General features: G+C 33.4%; 1 protein-coding gene across 1 annotated transcript; it reads right to left on the bottom strand.

The window, feature by feature from the left end:
- Nucleotides 1–11,260: 11,260 nt before the first annotated feature.
- LOC115695168 (uncharacterized) lies at nt 11,261–11,857 on the bottom strand. The gene has a single exon (XM_030622259.1). It carries the CDS (start codon nt 11,855–11,857, stop codon nt 11,261–11,263), a length of 597 nt encoding a protein of 198 aa, XP_030478119.1.
- Between the last annotated feature and the right edge of the window lie 305 nt (nt 11,858–12,162).

Below are 12,162 nucleotides of genomic sequence, written 5' to 3'. Positions count from 1 at the left end.
GATGAGCTCTTGTTTCAGTGACTGTATATCAGATCACTAAAACATCATTTACAGGTAACTAAGTGTTCAAAGGGGCAAAATACATTGAGGGGTGTAAACGGTAAATTGGTCCCATCTCGATGTAAATCATGTATATAGAGGATCTCTAAATCACATTAAGATTATAACAATGGTTAAATGAGATAGCATATTGATATCGTGAAACATATGATATGCTCTATATAAGTCTGAGAGTGCAATTCCAAGTTCTAAGAGTGGATTCAACGAGGAATTAATAAGTTAGGGATTTACTTGGTAAATCGGTTCAACTTATTGGAAGCTCAGCATATAGATCCATGGTCCCCATTCTAGTTGAGACTATACTATTTGTAAGACTCTATAATTGATTTATGATTAATCAATAATAATTCTAAAAGTTAGACTATGTCTAATTTGTGAATTCTCACAGTTTAAGGATGAAATTGTAAATAAAAGGGTTTCTAGGTTTAATTATTGATTATGAGACTTTGCATGTCTAAATTAATAATTATTTTAAATGGCAATATTATTTAATAATCTATTTTAGTTATTAAATAATTAGTTTTGGCATTTAAATGATTAGAATTGGAAAAATGGCATTTTTGGAGAAATAGAAATAAAATTGAGGAAAATGCAAAATCCATGTGATGCCCATACACACCATGGCCGGCCACATGCTTGCATGTTTCCCAATTATTGTTTTCAATTTAAATTGCCATATAATTGATAATCAAAGCCTAGCCTAAATAGGAAAGTGGTGGATCACACTAAATAAGACAGTTATTCAATTACACAATAAAAGAGGAAACTGTTTATTTGGAAAGTTGTGCTCTTCCCTTTTCCTATTTATAGCCGCCCCCTCTCTACTCTTGATGAGCTTGGGAAAGCTTTGCTTTGCATTATGTCACACGAAATCAAGAGAGAAAACAAGAGAGAAATTTCGAAATTCCTAGTGTGAGAGAAGTGCCCACACACATCACTCAGTACCTCATTATAGTTTGGAAGACTGTGAAGGATCACATCCAACTGAAGAACTTTCGGGCTCAGATCTTGATTATACTATGCTACAGACAGGAATCAAGGGTTAGAGATCTGAGTGGAAGGAGACATTAATTCCGCTGCAATCACTATAAGTTATTCTTAACTTTTATGTGTTTAGTTCATTGTTTTAGAAGTTCAATATTAGGTTGTTAAATCAACATACTTGTGAGTAGATCTAAGATCCTGGATAAATATAATTCCAACAACTGGCACCAGAGCCATGGTAATTGATTTGCTTGCAAGAAATTTGGACTTAAAACGATTTGCTTTTGATTTGGATGGTTTCATGATGTGTCATATTGATGTTTGATTGATGTTTGTGAATTTTGGGTAAAATAATTGATTGTCTGTATCTGGAATTATTTTTATTGGATAGTTTGGAAAATTCTAAGCAATTTACTTTTTTACAGAACTCGATTTCGATTTAATTTGAATTAGTTATGAATTTTTCAAAATCAGGAAAAATCTGGGTGGTGATCACCCTACCCACGCGCGCGGAAGGGCTGCTGGCAGCCTCCCAGCGCCGAGGAAACTCGGCAGAGCACCTTCCCTGCGCGCGTGGATGGTATGCAACGCATACCATCCGTACAGTGTGCTATTTTTCTTCGTTTTGTTCGATTTTTCATGCTATTTCATGGAATTAAATTTCGATTTTTTGTGTAGTTTTGTATGTTGATTTTTGTTTTTCAAATTTCAAATCTAATTATCAAAAATAAATTAATTTTAATTTTTAAAATTAATTTTAGATATTAGTGTAATTTGATTTTGAAAATAGGAAAAATCAAATTTTGCTTACCTCTTTTCTTATTTCCTTTAAAATTTGATTATTTTATTTTTTTTAAGGTCAGATATTAATTTTTTTTTGGTAACTTGACCTTTATTAAAATAAGATCAAAATAATCATGATAATTTTAAAATAGGAAATAAGGTATTTTTGTTAACTTTTTAAATTTTGTTGTTTTTTTTTTAAATTAAATTGTAAAATAAGAAAAGGGTATGTATTTACCATTTTCTATTTTATTATTTGATTTATTAAATAACATGAAATTTAAAAGGAAAGTTAGCAATTTAATTTTGAAATGACATTTAGGTTACCCAAAACCTAATTTTTCAAAATCGTAGGTTTAATTTTAATTTTATTTTTCAAAATACATGTTTAAAATTAAATAAATCCTACATCTAACTATCCAAATCTAACCTTGTTGCAGGAGTATGTGTTTTAGATTGTTTGTAAGTTTTCTAAAACCTATTATTACTTGATCTAAATTGCCAGGGTTAACTTGTTGACAAATCAATTGATCTGATTTTAACCCATGGTTCAATTGATGATAGATCAAGTAGATAATTTGTAACAGGTAATTTTTACAAACTTCTTTCATCTGTGTATGACCTAGTAACATGATAGGATCCATCCAAATCTGTGTGCCTGTGTGAGCCTATATGTTTAATTTCTATTATAGATACATATAGGTTGTTGTTGCTAAATAAAATGTCATAACCTGATAGATTTTATTTAGGCTCATTTAGTTAATGGGCCTATTCAATTAATAACAGTTGTTCATTTTAAGGTTAAATTCCTCTCCTTTGGGCCTTGTGTGAGAGTTGGGAGCCTTAGAAGTGGGTGCGACATACTGGACCCAGCCCCCCCTCACATGAACAACCCCAATTGTGAAGGCCTATTTGCCTGATTTGGATAACTGTGCTAGGTTAATTATACTAGTTTGACCTAATAAAATTGAATAGCAACATAATTAATTTCTTCGAAATTAATTTAAGAAAAACATAGTTTAATGAATTTCATATCTAGATAAACTATTTGTATTTTTCTTGTATTTAATTTAATAAAGAATTTTAACTAACTAGATTCTTTCTGAAACTTACTTTTATTATTTCATTAAATATTCTTATTTAAGTTATGAATTAGTTATTACTAATTTTTCCTTTTAACTTAAATTTGAATATATTTTGATTATAATATTAAGCTGAGGAATTCTAGGAATTAGTTATTGAAGATTCTTAAAAGATATTATTTTAAGTTGGTTTTAAACTTAAAAGGGGAATATCTTTAAATTAGGTAGTTACCACCTAATTTTGATATTTAATTAAATTATGTTTGGAAAATTTTAAGTTTGTAAATTATAGATTCTTTCTATAATAACTTAAATCAGACATTTTCTAGATCTTGAAAAGATACTTAGTAGAATTGAGATATTTTCTAGATAGTTATTTATATACTAATTATTATTTCTAATATAGGAAAATATCATTGATTGTGAAATTACTTGTTTAATAATTAATTTTGGTACAATTCAATTAAGGATATTTTTCCTTGTATTAAATTGGAAATTAATAATTAAACCTTCGCTATACTTAATTATTTATTTCCTGAATTTAATACATTTAATTAAATTGAAAATTAAATATCTAAGTTGATTTTCATAATGATACTTAGGTATTGTAATTTTCATGATATTTAATTAAATAAGAAAATTATTTTAAGTTGGATATTTCCATAACAACTTAAATTTGAATAATTTTCAAAATATATTTTATTTATTTTATTAATCATTTTTTTAAAATTGCATTTAATTATGCAAGATGATTTTGAATTTATCTTGAAAGATAGATTGAAGTTGTAAATTAATTATTTTAATTAATTTTGAATCAACTTAAATCAATGATCTTTTCATTTAATGATTAATTTAAAATAAAGGAACTGAAATATATTATTAGAAATTGGATTAATTAGTCAAGAAAATCTAGATAGATAATATTTTTGCTTGAAGTATTTTTTCTAAGTAAAGTTTGATTTATTTTAATGTATTAGAAAATTGTATATTTTTTGAAATACAATATATATATTTATAGAAAATTTTAATTTGAGTTGCAAATTAATTTAAATTAATACAACTTAAATTAAGTAATTTTCTTAATATTTGTTGGAAAATTAATACTAAGATAAAAATAATTCATTTTATTTTCTTAACCATCTAAGTTTAATTTTACAGATATTAAATTAAATTTTATTTAGATTCTTTCTAATTTAAAATTTAACAAATATATATATATATGGATTTAAAATAAATAAATAATAGAAGAAAATACAATTTTAAATAATGAGCTTTATTATTTTAAGATATTCGATCTCCATTGTTTGTTTTACATAGCTATTGTTTTAGTGAGTAATCCTCCCTAATGGAGGAACGTTCATTAGCAAGTTAGCACCGTTTAATCTCGAAAGATAAGTATGTTTGTAAGTGTTTTATATTGGTATTGATCACCCTAATGGTGGGTACTGTATAAGACTTACAAACATATGAAACAATGGTAGAAGCTCATGAAATAAGAATGACCTTGACTCTCGCCTAAACGGGAAAACGTCGGATTCTCTTTTTCGATCGAATAAAAGGTTGCTAGAATGTTTGCCATTTTAGATGAGCTGACAACTCTATTCAATGGATGATAGCTTTGACTCTCGCCTAAACAGGACACTGATATCAGTTTGTTGAAAACCTTGGAAATTATTTAGGATTGAATTATTTTTGTATTTTCTCTAGTCATTCCTACTTGCTGTGTGCTAATAATTTCTAAATAAGATTTTGTGATAAACCATAATTTATATCTATGTGTTATCTTGTAGTATCCTGAATTGCAATGTCAAATCCCATGTTGTCACTCTTAACTGAAAATAAGCTAAATGGGTCTAACTTCCCAAAGTGGAGAGAGAACATTCATATTGCTCTCATAGGTGAAAGTGCCTCGTTTGTGTTGACTGAGCCGTCCCCTGAGCAGCCAGGTGACAATGCAACCAAAACTGTGAAAGAGAAGTTCGAGCGTTGGCAGAATGCTAACAATAAAGCTCGTTACTTCATGCTTTCCAGCATGGTTGACACCTTGAAAACAAGGTTTGCAAACACTGTCACGGCTGCAGAAATCATGACGCAGTTAACTGAGCTATTCGGTATGGCATCTATCCAGTCTCGTTTTGACGCGACTAAGAAATTCATCAACGCACGGATGGAACCCCATCAGAATGTGCGTGATCACCTTCTCCAGATGGCTAGTTATTTCTAGGAAGCCCAGAATCATGGTGCTGAAATGGATCAGACTACTCAAGTGAGTCTCATCTTGAATAGTCTGACTCCAGATTTTCTGCCCTACACATCAAATTATGTCATGAATAAGAAGGAACAAGACTTTCATACTTTAGTCAATGACCTTCAGACATATGAAAATTTGATTGGAGGTCCCAAGAAAAGAGGGAATAAACCTCAGAATTCTGGAAATGGTAATAAGACGAGTAATCCTGAGGCACATGTTGCTTCTACTTCCAAATCCAATCATAAGAAGAAGTGGAAAAATGCCAAGAAGCGAGCTCAAGCTGCGAATGCAGCTAAGAACAAAAATGCTGGAGCTTCTGGTAATACACCAAAAGGAAAGTGTTTCTACTGCAATGAGAAAGGCCATTGGAAATCCCAATGTCCTAAGTATCTCGCAAAGAAACAAGGTATAATCTTTATAAACTGATGTGTTTTTAGTGAATTATTATCATTTTGGATTATTAATTCTGGACTACTAACGTTGTTTATTATTCTTCTTATAGCTAAAGCTTCTTAAACTCGGGTGTTGTCTTAGCGAGTTGGATTAGAAAGCTGGATGGTGGATGGAGATTGTCTACAATAAAGAAGAAGCTCTTTCATTTGAATTAATTGTTTAGTTTTTTTCAAACAATTTGGATTTCAAGGTTTGGGATCTTAATTCCCTGTTTGGTTCTCATATTATTGCAAACAATTTTTTGGTTTATAATAAAGTATTTTTTTCAAATATATTGCAATTTATGAGTTGAGCTTTAGTACTTTATCTTATCTATTACCAATTGTTATATTTATTATGTTTGCATGTGTATGTGTTTTTATTATTGATACAAATTCTAAAGGAATTTAAACTCTTTACAGAGTTATTACTACATAAACACTAGAAATTATTTCTATGTTTATGAATAATTGTTAGTTCTACAACAATTATTTGAGAATCTGTTTAATAAAAAGATCTTTTGATCTGATAGGGGTGGAGAAAAATTAAGAATAATATGCAGTTCAAACGATCTTTTATATCTAATGAACTCTGGATTATATTCAACTCCACAGACTCTCTATCACACTTAGAGATTTACAACCTTTAGGGGTGGACCATAATCTCTATAAACTTAGGGGTGGACTTTATTCTACAGTACCCTTTGTGACACATAATTTTAAACATGGAAATAATATAATAAATTAGCTATTATCAGAATAAATCCTTGATCTTGATTATATGTTCCAGTTTAGATTCACTGTTGTAATAGTTATTGATACCATTAAAGTTCTTTGATAATGTATCACATTACCTTGGTTGAGTGGGAGAATATTAAAATTCTTTACCCATCTTCGTTTGGTTGATAATTGTGATAGGAACTTAAGAACACCTCTGATAAAAACAAGTCTAACCATTCACATGGTTAGAAATAACTTATCAGAATTATGAGAGTAAGATAGAAGAATTCTTGCATAGTCTATTCGAAAGACTTGATTCAAGATGTATATTCCTCATAACATTTTATGGTATCTTGATTTGATTGCTTAAATCTCTAGCAAGTATTTTACACTTCAAATACTAGACTGCTATGTTGTTGACCTAGTCTTAAAGAAACTTACAGTTTCAGCTTAAGATAATAAGTCACAATGAGATGTTCCCAGAAACAATAGTAAAAGGTTAAAAGTTTCTAACCAGACATCTGCTATTGAGTGGGAGCCATCTGAGATGTAATCAAATGGGGAACATTAGGGGACAATCAAGAAAGATTTAAAAAAGTGACCTATATGTTATTAAAGAACTATGCATCCACACCAACTCATTAAGAATTGTGAGATGGTGGTTACTCTGGGGGTGGAGGAATCATTATAGAAGAGTGTTAAAACCCATTCATAATAATTCACGCTTCATCAGAGAAGATATAACTTTGTAAATTCGAAATTACCAGAAAGTTATTTTACTGAAGAAAATTCTACACTGCATTATCTCAATTCCAAATTTTAAAATTTGAGAGATATGTCTTCTGGTTGTTCAGATGTACTTAATGGGCAGTAAGGATTTCAGTATCCCTTGATGAGTAAAGCATAAGTTAAGGAGGTTTCATGAGTCTTATGAACCTGGTTCTAGATATATGGGTGGATTCAAATATACTACACTTGATCAGAGGATCAAGGCAAAAAGGTTGATTGTAATGTACAACTTGTTTTATGTTAGTGCAAGTGGGAGTTTGTTGGGTTTTATGCCCTAAATAAAACTCATTACAATCTGATTAGTTATCAATTTAGAATTTTGAAGTGAATTATGATTACATGTATGTTACATGTTTATGGTTTAATATATATACTTGATATATGCACAAAATCAGTTAAATCCAGAACATATAGTTATTCACAATTCCAGTATTGTCAATACAGTGGAATGTGATTGTGATTATATGATTCAAAAGATTTGGTCCCTGTTCATCAGTGTTTTGGATTTACACTGATGTGATAATCAGCGATGAAGTATACTTACACTTGGAGTAAGTGTTATGTTCTTTCCAGAACATTGGCAAAGTATACTGGTTTCGAATGTATGGAGTATGCATTGGACTAGACCGATATTGAACTTGGTCAAAGATATTGTAAACTTACCGTTGTATCTTTCCAAGTCAATGTCAGAAGTTGATCTTAGATTAAGAGAATCTAAATCCTGATATGCTTAGGCTCAATCTCAGGAGTGCTATTCTTGTTCTTTGATTTATTAGTTAAAGCCTACCTTTGGGTCAGGATAATACATATATTTTGGGAACATGATAGCATAACTGGATGGGAGTGCTGAACATAAATATGGAAATCTATAGCTTCTACTGGTGTATGGAAGTAAAGTGATGATTCCTTTTGAGCTTAGTTAAATAGAAGTAAATGGATGACCTCTTATTTCAGTGACTGTATATCAGATCACTAAAACATCATTTACAGGTAACTAAGTGTTCAAAGGGGCAAAATACATTGAGGGGTGTAAACGGTAAATTGGTCCCATCTCGATGTAAATCATGTATATAGAGGATCTCTAAATCACATTAAGATTATAACAATGGTTAAATGAGATAGCATATTGATATCGTGAAACATATGATATGCTCTATATAAGTCTGAGAGTGCAATTCCAAGATCTAAGAGTGGATTCAACGAGGAATTAATAAGTTAGGGATTTACTTGGTAAATCGGTTCAACTTATTGGAAGCTCAGCATATAGATCCATGGTCCCCATTCTAGTTGAGACTATACTGTTTGTAAGACTCTATAATTGATTTATGATTAATCAATTATAATTCTAAAAGTTAGACTATGTCTAATTTGTGAATTCTCACAATTTAAGGATGAAATTGTAAATAAAAGGGTTTCTAGGTTTAATTATTGATTATGAGACTTTGCATGTCTAAATTAATAATTATTTTAAATGGAAATATTATTTAATAATCTATTTTAGTTATTAAATAATTAGTTTTGGCATTTAAATGATTAGAATTGGAAAAATTGCATTTTTGGAGAAATAGAAATAAAATTGAGGAAAATGCAAAATCCATGTGAGGCCCATACACACCATGGCCGGCCACATGCTTGCATGTTTCCCAATTATTGTTTTCAATTTAAATTGCCATATAATTGCTAATCAAAGCCTAGCCTAAATAGGAAAGTGGTGGATCACACTAAATAAGGCAGTTATTCAATTACACAGTAAAAGAGGAAACTGTTTATTTGGAAAGTTGTGCTCTTCCCTTTTCCTATTTATAGTCGCTCCCTCTCTACTCTTGATGAGCTTGGGAAAGCTTTGCTTTGCATTGTGTCACACGAAATCAAGAGAGAAAACAAGAGAGAAATTTCGAAATTCCTAGTGAGAGAGAAGTGCCCACACACATCACTCAGTACCTCATTATAGTTTGGAAGACTGTGAAGGATCACATCCAACTGAAGAACTTTCGGGCTCAGATCTTGATTATACTCTGCTACAGACAGGAATCAAGGGTTAGAGATCTGAGTGGAAGGAGACATTAATTCTGCTGCAATCACTGTAAGTTATTCTTAACTTTTATGTGTTTAGTTCATCGTTTTAGAAGTTCAATATTAGGTTGTTAAATCAACATACTTGTGAGTAGATCTAAGATCCTGGATAAATATAATTCCAACATTGACAACACTATAATCATTAACAAATTCATATGTTCTGAACTTAAATGGAATTCATACATTAGATATATATAATCATGAAATAAATCATGTGAACCATGCAACATAAAATGTTATTTCTGATCTTTATTGATAAGTAAATCTGATTATATTGAAATGGGTTTTATTTAGGGCACAAAACCCAACACCCCAGCCTTCCTGGATTTGACGAGCATGTAATCCACATACACTTCCATATTTTGCCCGATCTGGTCTTTAAATTTTTTTTACCAATCTTTGGTATGTTGCTCCAGCATTTTTTAGACCGAACAACATTACTTTGTAATAATATAGACCTAAATCTGTTCGGCAACTTGTATGTTCTTGGTCTGGTGGATGTATTTTGATCTGATTGTACCCTAAATAAGCATCCATGAAGTTTAATATTTCATGCCCTGCTGTTGCGTCCACGAGCTGATCGATTCTTGGAAGTGGAAAACAGTCTTTGGGGCATGCTTTGTTGAGGTATGTGAAATCAATACACACTCGCCATTTCTTGTTCCGCTTGGGCACTAGTACGGGATTTGCAACCCAAGCTAGGTAGAAAGCTTCAATTATGAAATTTTTGTTGCGTAGCTTTTCTACTTCTTCTTTTAGGGCTAGTGCTCGCTCTTTCTCCAATAGCTTCGCTTTTGTTGAACTGGCCGAAAGTTGGGATTAATATTCAGGACGTGCAAAATGATAGAGGGATCAATTCCGACCATATCCTCATGTGACCAGGCAAAAACGTCTAGGTTTGCTCTCAGAAATTTTATCAATGCTGATTTTACTTCAAGCAACAAACCCTTTCCGATCTTTAGCTTTCTGGCCGAGATATCTGGATCGATCTCGATCTCTTCCAACTCTTCAACAGGTCCAACATTGCTACTTGGGTCCCCAAGTCGAGGATCCACATCTTCATCCCTGCCTTGGGAGACTCCCTACTTGGAAATGTTTTTTCCCTTGTCTGTGCTCTGGTTAGAGGATACTTCCTTCTTAGCCTTGGCCATTGCAAGGTTATAACATTCTCGAGCAGTCTGCTGGTTTTCTCTCAGACACCCTACCCCATTCTTTGTTGGAAACTTCAGGCACGAGTGGAATATCGATGTGACAGCCTTTAAGTCATACAAAGCTGGATGGCCTAGCATTACGTTAAAGCCTGAAGGAACATCTAATACCAGGAATTGTGCCATAATAGTCATGCTCGTCGGAGCTTGTCCAACAGTGAGGGGTAGACGAATTTGTCCCAGAGGTGTGACTCCTTAGCCGGAGAAACCATAGACAGGCAGGAGACATGTGGCTAGATCCTTGAGCTGGAGTCCCATCTTTTCATAAGAAGTTTTGAACAAGATATTGGAAGAGGCTCCATTATCAATCATGGTTATGGCCACCATCTTGTTTGCTATCTATACCTCCACGACCAATGGGTCATTGTGCAGAAACCTGATTTTGACAACATCTTCGTCGTTGAAGGTCATGGTAGGCCCTCTTGCCCGTGGGATTTTGGGCTAACTTTCTTCTATGGCCAGGATAACTTCTTGTTGCTTGTGATAAGCTGTTCGGGCATACCTCTCCCGAGCTTTGCTTGTTACTCCAGCTATGTGTGGACCTCCAATGATAATTTGCAAATGTCTGTCTACCGGTGGAGGTAGCAAGTCTTGGTCAATGTCGTTCCTCTGACTCTGATCGGTCTTTACATACTTCCGTAAGTGTGGGTTATTTTTCCTTATCAGGAATTCAATTTCCATCCTCAGATTGTTGCATTCGTTGGTGTCGTGGCCATAGTCTCCGTGAAAACGACAAAATTTGGTCATGTCTCTCTTGCTAACATCTTTCTTCATGGGTGCGGGCTTCTTATACGGGGCTATCAATTGAGTGGCCATGTAGACACTTTCTATATCCTCAGTCAAGATGGTAAATGTAGTGTACTTTGCTTGATTCTCCTAGGGAGCTTGCTCAGTATTGCCGGTGAACGTTCCCTTCTTCCCATTTCCTTGCCTATTGTTGTTGTTGGAACGTTTACCATTCGAGCTTAAATTATTTGGGTAATGGGGGAATTGGCCGAACGTTCCAGTGGAAGGAGCTTTTGACTTGCCACGCTTTTGCTCACCTTCTGCTCGCTGAATAGCTTCTTCAAGCTTGATGAAGCCTTCAGCATGGTCAACAAAATTGCTCATTGAGTCTACCGGGCTTTTCTTTCTTATGTCCTTCCAAAGTTCACCAAGGACTTCAATGCCCCCCAGTATCGCGGACAACATTCCATCTTCAGTTACTCGTGAAACCTTGGTCGCCTCCGTCATGAATCTGCTGATGTATGCCCGGAGAGGCTCGCCTGGTCTTTGCTTGACTTCGACCATGTCTCCTAGATGCAATAGAAGTTGGCGAGAGGAGGAGAATTGTGCATGGAATTGTGAATAGAAGGCTTTCCATGAGTTGAACTTTCCAGGGGCCAGCTTGAAATACCACTGTTGAGCGGCTTCTGAGAGGGTAGCAGGAAAAATTCTGCAACACACATCTCCTCGTACTCCTTGCAGATCCATTTGCATCTCGAAATACTTGAGGTGGGAGAGAGGATCTTCTCTTCCAGTGTACATTTTCCAGGTTGGCATTTTAAACTTGTGGGGTAACGCCAGGAGATTGATCTCGGGAGAAAAAGGGGTTCCACGTGCTCGGTCTAGCTCAAGATCGTTGTTTCTTTGCCAGGGCATGTCTTGGAACATACTCTTTAGTTTGTCCAGCTGTGCCTGCACAACTGGACTAACCTTGTAACACCCTAACTAGCATAGGCGTATTACGTGATTTTTAAACATGTTGTGCAGCTCGTTGCTAATCAACGAGGTTTATG

This window comes from Cannabis sativa, chromosome 6 (assembly GCF_029168945.1).
Source record: "Cannabis sativa cultivar Pink pepper isolate KNU-18-1 chromosome 6, ASM2916894v1, whole genome shotgun sequence".
Taxonomy (NCBI): domain Eukaryota; kingdom Viridiplantae; phylum Streptophyta; class Magnoliopsida; order Rosales; family Cannabaceae; genus Cannabis; species Cannabis sativa.
This window is presented reverse-complemented; position numbering and strand designations above follow the sequence as displayed.